Genomic DNA, 15007 nt, shown 5'->3' on the forward strand with positions numbered 1-15007 from the left:
AAACCCCCACAAACTTTTACAGATGCACAATTGAGAGCATCCTGTCGGACTGTATCACCGCCTGGTACGGCAACTGCACCGCCTGCAACCGCAGGGCTCTCCAGAGGGTGGTGCGGTCTTCCCAACGCATCACCGGGGGGAAGCTACCTGCCCTCCAGGACACCTACAGCACCTGATGTCATAGGAAGGCCAAAAATATAATCAAGGACAACAACTACCCGAGCCACTGCCTGTTCACCCCGCTATCATCCAGAAGGTGAGGTCAGTACAGGTGCATCAAAGCTGAGACCGAGAGACTGAAAAACAGCTTCTATCTCAAGGCCATCAGACTGTTAAACAGCCATCACTAGCACATTAGAGACTGCTGCCCTATATACATAGACTTGAAATCACTGGCCACTTTAATAATGGAACACTAGTCACTTTAATAATGTTTATATATTTTGCATTACTCATCTCATATGTATATACTTTATTCTATCCTATTCTACTGTATCTTAGTCTATGCCGCTCTGACATTGCTTGTCCAAATATTTATATATTCTTAATTCCATTCCTTTACTTTAGATTCTGTGTATTGTTAGATATTACTTGTTAGATATTACTTGTTAGATATTACTGCACTGTTGGAGCTAGAAACACAAGAGTTTCGCTACACCCGCAATAACATCTGCTAAACACGTGTATGTGACAAAGAAATTTTGATTTGATTTAATAGAAACTGGGTCAGACAGAGGTTGAAAATGTCAGTGAAGTATGCGTCCTGGTAATCTATCTAGCCCTGCAGCCTTGTGAATGTTAACTTGTTTAACCTTTTACTGCAGTGGGCTAAATCCATGCTACCTACCGCCCCAACACAGTGACCATGTATGTATGGTCACTTGGTTCCGGTCTACTTAATTAACGGGTGTCTCCCATAGACACCAATGCAATAGCAGCTGGGTCTGGTCTACTTAGTTCATTGGCTTTTATTGAACCAGAAAAAAACGGCGAGTAGGGTGTCTTGCTTCCTCTTCCGTCTCTGGCTTGACTATACTATTTCCGGTACGTGTGGGACTTTTATTGTGAAGACCAAAGGAAATAGAAGACCCGGAAGTTATTCTCCGCGATCGCGCTATGATTGAATCTGAGAAGGACAGAAGATGAGGAGGGAGAACATGTCCGAGACTCCTATCGAAGCGGGAAAGGAGATGCCGACAAAAAAGCAGAAGCTGAGCAGTGATGAAAACAGTAATCCCGATCTCTCTGCAGATGAGAATGTAAATTCGGTTTTGTTCTGTTTGTATCGGCGCGGACATAAAAAATGGTTAGCTAGCTAAGTAGCTAATGTTAGCTTTTGTCGCTATGAAAAGTTAGGCTAACTAGCAAGCGACTGGTAATTGATTTTGGAGTTCGTGATGATAGCTGGGCCTTTCCCTTTGTTTCATCTAGGCCTAGATTTGTATTTTTTTAGCTATAGCTGTGGTGCTTTCCCTTTCAATCATTCCAGAACAGGAAATAAGAAAAGGATCATTCAACGAGCAAGGGATTCGAGGCAACACTGCAAAGGGCCTCCACCTAAAATAGCTAGCTGGCTAGTTATGCTCTCTAGGTAGTGTTAGCTATCATGCTATGGACCCTTCTGGGATTGTCCAAGTAGATAATCATTAGCCAGTTGTCAGTTTAGCTTTTCTAGTCTATCTCAAGCCCCTCATGGTAGGCCATCCCACTTCTGACACCAGTGTAGTCGAAAACAGGGGGTGCAGAACATCCATTGCAGGTTGCAAACGCATCAACCACAACCAACCCCATCTCATGTTGCTATACTTTGTGTTTGTAGGATGATGCTGTCAGCGTTGAGAGTGGGACCAATGTGGAGCGCCCAGACACACCCACCAACACAGCCAATGCTCCAGGCAGGAAGAGCTGGGGCAAGGGCAAGTGGAAATCAAAGAAGTGCAAATACTCCTTCAAGTGCGTCAACAGCCTCAGGGTGAGCCCATCTTATCAATAATATTTCCAATCATTTCCAACTGCAGATATGTCACATCTTATCAATAGGCCTAATTTTGATTCCAGAAATGTCCTAATCTCAGCCTTGGCATGCCTGTTATAAGTATGTGTGAACTGTGCTGTTTATATGATACTGTGTGAGTTGTAAACAGCTGAATGAAGGTGTTCTAATGTTACAGGTGGGCTCTGAACCCAGGTCTCCCACAGCAGAAACCAATGTCTTGACCATTAGACCAAGAGGGAATTTCCACTTGGGCCGAGGTTCACACTGGTTTTGAAGTCGCAGGCAGGGCTACCTCATCACCTTGACCAGGAGCTCAACTCATAATTCACTTGTTCTTTACACAGGAGGACCATGGCCAGCCATTATTTGGGGTCCAGTTCAACTGGCACAGTAAAGAAGGAGACCCGCTGGTGTTTGCTACTGTTGGGAGCAACAGAGTAAGTATCTTTGGCATCACATAAACCATGTTGAAAGTGTAATAGCCAACTCATGTGGTGTAAAATAGACTCATGTGCCACCTGTCACTGCTGACTATGTGATGTCCTTAATTTACCAGGTAACACTGTACGAGTGCCATTCCCAAGGAGAGATCCGACTCCTGCAGTCATACGTGGATGCCGATGCAGATGAGAACTTTTACACCTGCGCCTGGACCTTTGACACCAGTACAAGCCATCCCCTCCTGGCTGTGGCCGGGTCGCGTGGCATCATTCGGGTGATCAACCACATCACCATGCAGTGTATCAAGGTGGGTGAATTTCCAAATAGTTTTATCCGATACACTAAGGATGGAATTTACATTTGTGCATAAGGGAGGGGTTAGTTGTGCCATCTCTGAATATTTTTGTTTTTTAATGCAGCACTATGTGGGTCACGGGAACGCCATCAACGAGCTCAAGTTTCACCCCAGAGACCCCAACCTCCTGCTATCCGTCAGCAAAGGTAGAACTAGACACCATAGCTGGGACTTAATATTTTCTCAACTGACCTGACCTTTTGAGAACTAAACAATTTACATTTAGGAATGATTTATAATCTGTATGTACTTACATCATTAACAGAATGACTTAACATAAAATCAACTGTGTGAATATCTCATCAGCTTTGTGTTTTGTCTTTAGACCACGCCCTTCGTCTGTGGAACATCCAAACAGACACACTGGTGGCCATCTTTGGAGGTGTAGAAGGACATAGAGATGAAGTCCTCAGCGCAGTGAGTACACGACACTGCCACAACACGACACTGCCACAACACGACACTGCCACAACACGACACTGCCACAACACGACACTGCCACAACACGACACTGCCACAACACGACACTGCCACAACACGACACTGCCACAACACGACACTGCCACAACACGACACTGCCACAACCATCTCTTACTGGCTTTCTTGAGCAATAGAAGTCAGGGATTTCTATGTGTATGTGACCATTGAAAATGACGATACAATATGGATCACACAAAAAAAGAAATGAGAGATGAATGATATAATGAAAAATGTCTCTGCGCCAGGACTTTGACCTGCTAGGTGAGAAGATCATGTCGTGTGGAATGGACCACTCTCTGAAGCTCTGGACCATCAACTCAGAGAGGATGCAGAAAGCCATTCACGGGTCCTATGAATACAACCCTTCCAAGACAAACAGGTGAAAATATTGGTTGTGGGAAACAAACGTACGTGTATTCCCATGTAAATTTCAGTCATTCAGCAGACTTTTATCCACAGCAAAGCACGTTCAAATAACAGGGCTGGACAATTGCATAAAAGGAAAATAGTAGTGTTGCCAGGATACAGTGAGAATCTCACATTTTTTATTTAACCTTTTTTTAACTAGGCAAGTCAGTTAAGAACAAATTCTTATTTACAATGACGGTCTAAGAACAGTGGGTTAACTGCCTTGTTCAGGGGCAGAAGGACAGATTTATACCATGTCACCTCAGGGATTCAATCCAGCAACCTTTTGTTTACTGGCCCAACGCTCTAACTGCTAGTCTACCTGCCGCCCCGAACTGTTGATTTTCAACTTGAAAATGTCTGCTCCTTTAACCGATGATTCTGTCTTCTTCTTACAGGCCATGGGTCTCTCAGAAGATCCACTTCCCTGACTTCTCTACCAGAGACATCCACAGGAACTATGTGGACTGTGTACGCTGGCTGGGAGATCTGATTTTATCCAAGGTAAGACTGTGAATCTTTTTGTTCAAACACACATACGTCACATTCTGTTATTAGGTTGTGGATCCCATTGTGACCCTCATAACCCCTACTCCTTTGTTCTGTTCCTCTCCTGAACAGTCGTGTGAGAACGCTATCGTGTGTTGGAAACCAGGGAAGATGGAGGACGATATTGACCGCATCAAACCAAACGAGTCCAACGTGACAATCCTGGGTCGCTTCGACTACAGCCAGTGTGACATCTGGTACATGCGTTTCTCCATGGACTTCTGGCAGAAGGTAAAGATGATATTTCCCCTTTTGTTGTGTCTGTGGCTTTGTGGAATCCCTTATCTGCTACTGTTCATCCCAGTATTGTAAGCAAACAGTGGTTTGGTGTTGGAACTTTATAACTAAATAGATGCAAGTTTGTTGTTTTAGTACTATACTTTATGTTTAATGTGTCTCCACATAGGAAGTTGTCTGAAGCTCAATAAGTTTTGTTTGATTATTGAAGTAACACATGTCTTGTCCTACAGATGTTGGCTCTGGGAAACCAAGTGGGGAAACTGTACGTGTGGGACCTCGAGGTAGAGGACCCCCACAAAGCAAAGTAAGAGTCCGTAGGGAAACTGCACGTGTGGGACCTCGAGGTAGAGGACCCCCACAAAGCAAAGTAAGAGTCCGTAGGGAAACTGTACGTGTGGGACCTCGAGGTAGATGACCCCCACAAAGCAAAGTAAGAGTCCGTAGGGAAACTGTACGTGTGGGACCTCGAGGTAGAGGTCCCCCACAAAGCAAAGTAAGAGTCCGTAGGGAAACTGCACGTGTGGGACCTCGAGGTAGAGGACCCCCACAAAGCAAAGTAAGAGTCCGTAGGGAAACTGTACGTGTGGGACCTCGAGGTAGAGGACCCCCACAAAGCAAAGTAAGAGTCCGTAGGGAAACTGCACGTGTGGGACCTCGAGGTAGATGACCCCCACAAAGCAAAGTAAGAGTCCGTAGGGAAACTGCACGTGTGGGACCTCGAGGTAGAGGACCCCCACAAAGCAAAGTAAGAGTCCGTAGGGAAACTGCACGTGTGGTGGTGTTGGGGAAGCTACTCTGAAGATATAGTTTACCAAGCTACCAATTACTTCACACTGGAAGAAGTTAAGCTAGACTAAATAAAGTTTATTTTTCAAACTAGTTACTTTGAAAAAGTAGTTCACTACATCCAAACTACTTTGTGAAAAATCATCATACAGTATGTTAACAATCTGTAATTTAGCCTAATGATAGGGTAACATTTGTATTTTTGCCTAAATAGACATATCCAAAAGTAAAAATGTTTCATGATGGCCATAAACAGTAACTGGTAATGTTGTATAGTTTAGAAAGGTCTGGAACTAGCCTTTCTGGTAAATGTTGTTATAACTTTGAGGTGTACTCTCTTTTTAGAACACAAGCTCAAGTACATGGTACAAATATGAACAAACATTCTAAACGACTTAGTATAAGATTTCCCATTAACAGTAAAATAAATATGATCTAAAGGTCCACTGAGCAGCACAGAGACACCATTCAAATGTGTGCAGACTCGTTACAACTTCCGTCTGTGACCAAGAGAACTCGGTCTTTCAATTCTATGAAATTATTTCGTGTTTTTTAAAATTTATTTTGAAAGCTCTAAATCCGGCTGAGAATTTCACAGCGAGATGAAACCACAACGGCTGAACTCAGACTGTCATATGCCATTTCCCAGGCTCACTTGCTCAGAGGAAATCGATTCTTAGTCTGGATTGGCCAGAGAATGTGACATGTCACTCCCTATGAACATGAAGTGTCACGTTTCAGACCCCACAAGTCCACGCCACTGAGAGAGTGGAAACAGAGAGCAGACAAAATGGGTCTTTGTGCCACTATAAGGCACAGAACACTATGGCGTTCAGAGCGTTTTGTACACCAAAATGTCAGTCAGAACCAGTCCAGAACCGCTCAGTCCCCCATACAGGGGACTTAACATCTAAGAGGTTTTAAACAAACAAAATGATTCAAATGAGAATTAGCATCAGACCTGTCTGAGAAAGGACATTTGTGTACTTTACCCATATTTTATTTTTACATAATAAATTGCTAAAAAGTTATTCTGAAAACACCAATAATTGAATTTAGTTCAACTACCACTAAGCTAAAGCAAAATGTATTTAAATGACTAGTTGATCTACATGTATTTCACTTGATCACTGTACGTGAAGGTAGAGGACCCGCAAAGTTAAGAGTCAACCTCCCACCAATACACCTCACCTAAGCAGTGGTCCATGCCTAGATGGTAGACTGCCTGAGAGAAGTGAAGTCCAGTAGAGCACTCCTCTCCTTGTTATGTATAATGTTCCAGGGCTGTGACAGATGCCACAGAACAATGAGACAGATATTTCACGGGCTGTATAAATATGAAGCATTCGCTTGGCGTTTCCATTAGAGAAAGCCAAGTGGCCGGCAGTGGGAGATGCTGGAGCAAGATGGATTTTGACCGACATTCTGCAAATGTGTCATTTTCAACATTTTGATCTCAATACAGTTTTCTGTTCCCAAAGCTGCAATCTGTTACGAACAGAGTGGACTAAGTTTTAATGACTTTACCCTTTGCTAAAGTAAAAAATAAATGGCATTGTTTAAAAGGAGTGCAAAGGCGAATTGAGTTATTGCACATGTGCACTTCAAAGTAGGCGTTCCCTAACAGCAATATGCAAATATATGCTACAACGCGCCAATAGGATCGCTCATGCTCGGCTCTGCCCAACCCCTTGCTTGTTCTGCCCACTGACTCATTTGTTCCCATTTGAAATGACGGGCGGTGGTCTATCTTTGTTATAACTACACTGTCTTTCTGTTGTTTCACCAAATACATTCTAACCTGGCTCACTGTTTCAGGTGCACCATCCTCACCCTCCCAAGATGCACCTCTGCCATCAGACAGACCAGCTTCAGCCGTGACAGCAGTATCCTGATCGCAGTCTGCGACGACGCCTCTATCTGGCGCTGGGACCGCCTGCGATGAAGACCACATTGGCAACGAGCAGCCAATTCTATTATGACGGACCAGTCACTTTGCTGTCAGGAACCAGAAACATTTTCCAGGTACACATTTTCTGTGTATAGTCTGCATCAGATCTGTCCAATGGAGGTGTTGTTTAACATCTCAGGAACCACTCCCAACATGACAAAGGTGCTACAGGTCTGCACGGAAAAATTTGTATCTGGAACCCACCAATTATTTTCCTTTTGTTTCCCTTCTCCGGGTTATACTTATACCAGCCCATCCTTATTAAATCCATGAGGGGGGTGAAAAGGTGCGCAATTTGGGGTGAAGGTTGGAGAGTCAAGACTACAACCCTGGAGCCCTTCAAGATTTCTCCCCCTCCTTGCTATTTAGTTCCCCTTTGCTTACTATTCACGCTTTAATAAATGCTATTTTTCTAAAGGCTCCTTGTCTCATTCCGAGGTACTGAAGCTTGAAAAGTTAGTAAATATATGGTCCGCTAAGCCCAGGCCATCTGAATGCATGGAGAAAGGGAGTAGAGGGAGAGTTTGGGTGTTAACCTTCTAGTTAACTGCCCCAACAGTGCATCTCATGCACTAGAAATGAAAGTTTTCAACATGAAAATAAATGAAGCAACTAGGATCCGCTTGTATAGGCAAGCTAAATATGTATGGAATAAAGTAGTGGTGAAAAATAATTTTAAGAAACATTTAATATTTGACAAAACACCTAGTAATTGTTGCTATAAAACAAGATCTCTTTTCGTCTTCTGTGGAGGATCATTCCTGGTCATTATGGAGCAGAAAATGAAGTCTTTGGTCTTCTCTGTCCATGCCTCTATCATGGTTTTTAATACTGTGGTATCGTCGAAACAACTCAAGTCTTCCAGAAATTAGGGTTTTGAGCCATGCGCCTCTGGAAGTTCTCATACCTGGGGAGAAAGATCAGAGGAGCACATGACTTTATGCTTTTGTTTTAGGAAGCACATTCAGATCTTTTGCAGCGTCCATGCTTAACTGAATGAATGAGAAATTCCTCCAATGTTAGTTTGTAGCCAGCCCAATAACCACAGGTTCCACAAACGTGGGTCAGGCAAATTGAAAAGAATTGATTGGGTTAATTCAAGCAGGTGTTTAAATGGTCTGACTTTGAATAGGACCAACAGGGAATAATTTTACCATTTGAGGATGGAACTGGCAGGGATGAACATTTCTGAGGGGTTTGGAGTCATCTGCGACTGGGAAACAGCAAAAGACGAGGAGAAATTATACAAACTGTCCAGCATCTTCTGAGTGAACTGAGGAGAGAGAGTTGAGTTTGTCAGCTGAGTGTTTAGGTGCTCTTAGCAACATCAAAATAAAAGTCCTGCACATGTGCCATAAGTGGACAAAAAAGGAATAACTCGTGGGGGATGTATTTTGACACGAGGTAAGCAGAGAGGAAGTGGGTCTACAATAGACTCATGTTTGAAAAGTCTCAATACAATCCTTTAGATATGGTCTCAAATACCCCTTGTCATAATGACCAACTGTTCTGCCCACTGACTGTTTGTGCAACCTAATACAATTGAATACAACGCTAGTGTGCCTGTAGAAAGTCTACCCCCCCCCCCTTGGATTTCTTCCCATTTTGTGTTAAAGTGGGATTTAAATGTTTTTATTTGTACAATCTACACAAAATACTCTCAGTGGAAGAAAACTTAACATTTTTAAGATTCGTGAAAAATAAGCGCCAATATACCTTAATTTGTCAGAAACACCTTCGCAGCGATTACAGCTGAGAGTCTTCTTGGGTAAGTCTCAGAGCTTTGCACACCTGTATTGTGCAATATTTGCTCATTCTTTTCAAAATTCAAGCTCTGTCAAGGTGTTGGGGATAATGGCTAGACAGTAAGCCTTGCCATAGATTGTCTAGCAGATTTAAGTCAACTGTAACTTGGCCACTCAGGAACATTCACTGTCTTCTTGGTAAGCAACTCGAGTGTAGATTTGGTCTTGTGTTGCAGGTTGTCCTGCTGAAATGTGAATTCCTCTCTCAGTGTCTGGTATAAAGCAGACTGAAGCATGTTTTCCTATAGGATTTTGCCTGTGCTTAGCTCCATCCTGTTTCTTTTCATCCTGAAAAACTCCCCAGTCTTTGCTGATGTCAATCATTCCACGATGCAGCCACCACCATGCTTGAAAATGAGGCAGCTACTCAGTGATGTATCAGATTTGCCCCAAACATAAGGCTTTGAATTTAGGCCAAAAGGTGTGTGTCTGCTGTTTTTTTGCAGTATTACTTTAAGGCTTTGTTGCATACATATGTATGTTGTGGAATCTTCTGTATATTTGTATTCTTTTCACTCTAATTTAGGTCATTATGGGGTCACTACAATGTTGTTGAGCCATCCTCAGTTCTCTCCCATTACAGCCATTGAACTCTGTAGTGGTTTTAAAATTAGCAATGGCCTCATGGTGAAGTCCCTGAGCAGTTTCCTTCCTGTCCTGCAGCTCAGTTCAGAAGGACGACTGCATCTTTGATGTATCTGGGTGGTTTAATACAGTGGTTCCCAAACTTTTAATAGTCCCGTACCCCTTCAAACATTCACCCTCCAGCTGCGTACCCCTTCTAGCACCAGGGTCAGCATGCCCTCAAATGTTGTTTTTTGCCATCATTGTAAGCCTGCCACACACACTATACAATACATTTATTAAACATAAGATTGAGTGTGAGTTGTCACAACCCAGCTCGTGGGAAGTGACAAAGAGCTCTTATAGGACCAGGGCACAAATAATATTATAATTTTGCTCTTTATTTAACCATCTTACATATGAAATTGTGAATAACTCACCACAGGTTACTGAGAAGGGTGTGCTTGAAAGGATGGACATAACTCTGCAATGTTGGGTTGTATTGGAGAGAGTTTGTCTTAAATCATTTTCCACGCACAGTCTGTGCCAGTATTTAGTTTTCATGCTAGTGAGGGCCGAGAATCCACTCTCACATAGGTACGTGGTTGCAAAGGGCATCAGTGTCTTAACAGTGCGATTTGCCAAGGCAGGATACTCTGAGCGCAGCCCAATCCAGAAATCTGGCAGTGACTTCTGATTACATTTTCACTGAACCACTTGAATGCAATTTCGATGAGGCTCTCTTGTTCAGATATCGTTAAGTGGACTGGAGGCAGGGCATGAAAGGGATAACGAATCCAGTTTGTGTCATCCATTTCGGGGAAAGTACCTGCGTAAATGCGCATTCAACTCACTCAGGTGCTTCGCTATATCACATTTGACGTTGTCCGGAAGCTTGAGTTCATTTGCACACAAATCATACAATGATGGAAAGACCTGTGTGTTGTCCATGTTAATGCAGACAGAGAAGATCTCCAACTTCTTAATCATAGCCTCAATTTTGTACAGCACATTGAATATAGTTGCGGGGAGTCCCTGTAATCCTAGATTCAGATCATTCAGGCGAGGGGGAAAAAAAATCTCCCAGATAGGTCAGTCGTGTGACAAACTCGTCATCATGCAAGCGGTCAGACAAGTGAAAATTATGGTCAGTAAAGAACTAAGCCTGTCTCTCAATTCAAAAAAATGTGTCAATACTTTGCCCCTTGATAACCAGCGCACTTCTGTATGTTGTAAAAGTGTTACATGGTCGCTGCCCATATCATTGCAGGGTGCAGAAAATACGAGAGTTCAGGGGCCTTGCTTTAACAAAGTTAACCATTGTCACTGTGGTGTCCAAAACGTCTTTCAAGCTGTCAGGCATTCCCTTGGCAGCAAGAGCCTCTCGGTGGATGCTGCAGTGTACCCAAGTGGCATCGGGAACAACTACTTGCACGCGCGTTACCACTCCGCTGTCTGATGGCTTTTGCGCCATCAGTACAGATACCAACACATTTTGACCACCAAAGTCCATTTGATGTCACAAAGCTATCCAGTACTTTAAAAATATCCTCTCCTGGTTTCCAGAAGAGGATGTCTTCCTTAATTGACCCCCCATAAACGTAACGGACATGTGCCAGGCCCGCCACGTCTGTTGACTCATCCAGCTGTAACGCATATAATTCACTGGCTTGTATGCAAAGCAGTAATGGTTTCAAAACATCTCCTGCCATGTCACTGGTGCGTCGTGAAAGTGTTGTTTGATGAAGGCATTGTCTGTATAGCTTTTTGGGCCTTTGGCCCCAGCATTGTTCCAGCCATATCCGCGGCAGCAGGAAGAATTAAGTACTCCACAATAGTATGGGGCTTGCCTGTCCTAGCCACTTGGATGCTTCTAGAACCTTATTAATGGTATCTGTTGCTTTTATACATGTTTTACTACTCAAAAGTAGTCTTAGTTTTCAAATTGCCATGTTTTGTTTCTAAAATGTCTGCGCAAGAGTGAATGTTTCTTCGAGTTGTGAGATAGTACTTGAGGCACTACTCCCAATAAGTGAACCCCAAATCAATGTAGTTCTCATATTTGCGCCTCTTCGATGGTCCAACATCCCTGTCTGTTGTTCTGTGCTTTCCCGGGTAAGGGGGCAGTAGCTCTTCGGCTGCATCAGATTCACAACTGTCAGTGTCCATGCTAGCTGGGCTAACAACAAATGTAGAATTACTGATGCTAGCATTGGATGTGCTCGTGGAGCAGACCAACTTGTTGACAGGTGCAGGTATAGTACTGCTGGTAGTAGCAGTATTACCAGTAGAGCTGGTATGTGTCTCTATGGACACGGGCCTTACTTTTTTAACCATTTATCAATTTTTGAGCAAACAGAATGAGCAGCAGCTACGTTTGGCTACATACGGACCGGTAATGGAATTCCCGCGAGAGAGTAACGGTTAATATGATTGGATGTTAATTATTTGACTAGGCTACCTGTATTTGACAGTGTTGATATTTCACTGAACACTAGATGGTTTAATTTTATTTTTGGCAGAGAAAAGAGACTACTCAGGCGAGAGAGAACTCACCCAAATGTACAGCCCTGTTGGAAAATATAAATGGACTTAAAAAAAAAAAAGTGAAATCACATTTTCATTTGGCGTACCCCCGATGGCATTGCACGTACGTACCCCAGTTTGGGAATACCTGGTTTAATACATCATCCACAGCATAATTATTAACTTGACCATGCTTAAAAAGATATTCAATGTCTGATTTGTTATTGTTACCCATCTCCCAATCACTGCCCTTTGAGGCGTTCGAAAAAGCTACTTGGTCTTTGTAGTTGAATCTGTCCTTGAAATTCAATACATGACTGAGGGACCTTACAGATGTATGTATGAGGGACAGAGGAAGGTGTAGTCATTTTTTTAAAAAGTCAACCGTGTGAGTCCATATAACTTATGTGATTTGTTAAACCAAATTTGACTTCTGGACTAATTTAGGCTTGCCTAAACAAAGGGGTGAATACATATGCAACAACTATAGTTTAGTTATGTTTTTTTTAATGTGTAGAATTTTATTTTCACGGACAGTATTTTGTTTAGCTCAATTACAAAAAAATACAATTAAATCTATCACTTTAACAGCAAGGTGAAAAAAGTTGAAGGGGGTGTAGACTTTCCATAGGCACTGTTATTAACCCCGTGTTGCTGGTACACAGCAATCAAACCAAGCAGCTTGAGTATTGACTCATATACATATTATCAAAGGAAGGTTACTTTCACTGATTATGTACACTGCAAACCACCCATAATGTTCTAACCTGCATAAAGGAGTCAACAGCGCACACAGTGGCACCTGATACAGGCGTCTGTTGGACCAGCTGCTCCAAAGGCTCAATAGACACACCAACTTGGGCCACGGAGGCAAGCTGAGGTACTGTCATCATTCCAAATGGATGCTCTCCACCCTCACCTATAGGAAGACAGCAGAAACACCAATGGTGTGGAACTTTTGCTCAACAGTTTACCCACCTTTTGCAAAGAAAATGCTTTTTTCCCACCGCAACTGGCGATCACAGTTTACCCACCATTGTTTTACCACTACATCACTAACACACACATACTGACAAAACACCTTGTGACAACTACTAATGTAGCTTTATTAAATACATTTGAATGATACTCACCTGGTTTTAATTGAGATATTTTAAAGATGGCACTTGGCTTGTCGTTGGTGATGAAACCCAGGAGCTGCCAGACCTGCCCACCGACAGGGTCCGGGAAGGAGAAGTAGACGGCTCCACCCATCCCCGCAGGGAAAGGCACTGTGCCCAACATGAACACCACTACATGGTTCACATTCTCATAGTCTGGTAGGTTGAAGACAAACTTGTCACCAGTAACCTGCTGGGCGTCGGTCTGGACCTAAAAGACAATTGTAACTCCTACTTGAGCTGGATTTATTTCAAGAGGTACTTTTCATTTAATTAAAGGCACAATCTGTTAATGTATTTCAGCAGTTTGACCCTGCCACCTTTTTTTGTAAACTGATAAATGGGTTAGGTAGGGATGAGCTGTAGGAGGATGGACTCAATGGATGGAATGGAACGGAGTCAAACTTGGTTTCCATATGTTTGATACCGTTCCATGAATTACATTCCAGCCATTACACATTACAATGAGCTTGTCCACATAGCTCCTCCCACCTGCCTCTGGTAGGGACATCATGATGTATCTCTTTTGGGACTCTTACAGTCTTAGACAGCCATACATGCAAGTCCATGGACCTGTCATGGTAGTAGGAAACATACTTTGAAGTGATAGATTTTCTGTTTAGAATGACACCCAAAAACAAACATTTGAGTACAATTTGGGTTATGATACTAGCTAGCTAGGGTAAGAAAAGTTGTACAGGCTAAACGATGTACACAAAACCTCTGTCTCTGTTAAGCTCATATCATAGAGCATTTATAACTAGCTATATTGTTCAAGAATCAATGGGTATATGTAGCCTACGAGTAGAAATGACCAGTGAGCATCCGTGAATACAATACCACATTGTTCCTTCATATCAAATGTGTAGCTAGCTGTAATTTCAGTCCCAAGTTAGCTTGCTGCCGCTAGCAAGTTCCATACTTACCAATCTACCAGCAACCAAACATCCAAACATTGTAATGTCCTTGGTTTATTTTATATTTCGGTCAAGATGACTGTCTTACACTTAATCGATAACACCAGCTGAGTCCATTTCACAAAACTCTCGAGAAAGTTAGCTAGCTAACTCCAATGTTTTGTTACTCGTATGTTCTGCTTCAGACCACGTGTCTACGAGAACTTCCGGTTTGATTGACATTTCAAAATAAAAGCACCCAGAAAGAAAGTAATAAAATGCTTATTGGAATGTGATAGAACGCTTCCGTGGTTCTAATAGGTAGGCTATTTGTTTAAGAAGAAAAAAAACATACAAAAAGAAAGCACCAGTAAAAAACAAATGTCTATAATCTAAGATAAATTGTATTGTGATGTGGGTTCATGGAAGTATGAAAACAGAAATACGTAGGATAGTTCCGTGTAACCAACATAAGTGATAAAATCACAAAAGATCCATCCTATATCTCTCCCACATCTATCCCGCCTTTACTTGCAGGTTTATATTTGGAATTGAAGGAGCATTCAGTAGGAGTCTGTCAAAGGCTTCCTTGTTTGGCCTATCAATCTGAGGATCTGTTCCAATCACTGATGCATGGCTCGGGGGAGAATGTTAGGGTGAATGTGAGCTATTCGTCATGGTCTGTGACCTCTGAGTCTACTATATTCTTGATTGGCTTGGAATTAATCCACATTTTAAACAATTGCCATGGAAGTCATGAGCATTCACCTATTATTGGCTTATTGGTCATCTAACATTGGTATATATTGGGAAATGTAACCTAGATTTGTTTCATTGAAGAGTATTGCAT

The 15007-nt window shown here is 42.5% G+C and overlaps 2 protein-coding genes across 3 annotated transcripts; one reads left to right on the forward strand and one right to left on the reverse strand.

Annotated features, from left to right (window-relative positions):
* The first annotated feature begins 1116 nt into the window (after nt 1-1116).
* Nucleotides 1117-7623, forward strand: eed (embryonic ectoderm development). Its single transcript, XM_038979567.1, has 11 exons — nt 1117-1259; nt 1820-1972; nt 2341-2433; nt 2553-2744; nt 2857-2938; nt 3118-3209; nt 3518-3651; nt 4079-4184; nt 4302-4460; nt 4700-4773; nt 7074-7623. The coding sequence occupies exons 1-11, from the start codon at nt 1143-1145 to the stop codon at nt 7198-7200; spliced, it is 1329 nt and encodes a 442-aa protein (XP_038835495.1). The 5' UTR covers nt 1117-1142; the 3' UTR covers nt 7201-7623.
* Nucleotides 7624-7876: 253 nt separating this feature from the next.
* Nucleotides 7877-14381, reverse strand: hikeshi (heat shock protein nuclear import factor hikeshi). Of its 2 annotated transcripts, none has more exons than XM_038979569.1 (5): nt 14188-14381; nt 13235-13472; nt 12869-13020; nt 8361-8419; nt 7877-8113 (listed from the first exon to the last, which is right to left on the reverse strand). In XM_038979569.1, exons 1-5 carry the CDS (start codon nt 14215-14217, stop codon nt 8059-8061), a joined length of 534 nt encoding a protein of 177 aa, XP_038835497.1. In that variant the 5' UTR covers nt 14218-14381; the 3' UTR covers nt 7877-8058. The 2 variants fall into 2 exon arrangements, with proteins under 2 accessions (XP_038835497.1, XP_038835496.1); XM_038979568.1 differs by having other exon boundaries at nt 8361-8479.
* Nucleotides 14382-15007: the final 626 nt, after the last annotated feature.

Source organism: Salvelinus namaycush, chromosome 40 (assembly GCF_016432855.1).
Source record: "Salvelinus namaycush isolate Seneca chromosome 40, SaNama_1.0, whole genome shotgun sequence".
Classification (NCBI taxonomy): Eukaryota; Metazoa; Chordata; class Actinopteri; order Salmoniformes; family Salmonidae; genus Salvelinus; species Salvelinus namaycush.

What these genes read in the sequence shown, in the direction of transcription:
- eed (XM_038979567.1), top strand. Translation starts at nt 1,143, where the DNA reads ATGAGGAGGGAGAACATGTCCGAGACTCCTATCGAAGCGGGAAAGGAG. An exon ending in CCTGCTATCCGTCAGCAAAG is followed by an intron (nt 2,939 to 3,117) that starts GTAGAACTAGAC and finishes TTTTGTCTTTAG; the next exon opens with ACCACGCCCTTCGTCTGTGG. An exon ending in GAGATCTGATTTTATCCAAG is followed by an intron (nt 4,185 to 4,301) that starts GTAAGACTGTGA and finishes TCTCCTGAACAG; the next exon opens with TCGTGTGAGAACGCTATCGT.
- hikeshi (XM_038979568.1), bottom strand. Translation starts at nt 14,217, where the DNA reads ATGTTTGGATGTTTGGTTGCTGGTAGATTG. An exon ending in AATATCTCAATTAAAACCAG is followed by an intron (nt 13,021 to 13,234) that starts GTGAGTATCATT and finishes GTCTTCCTATAG; the next exon opens with GTGAGGGTGGAGAGCATCCA. An exon ending in CTGTTGACTCCTTTATGCAG is followed by an intron (nt 8,480 to 12,868) that starts GTTAGAACATTA and finishes CTCTCTCCTCAG; the next exon opens with TTCACTCAGAAGATGCTGGA.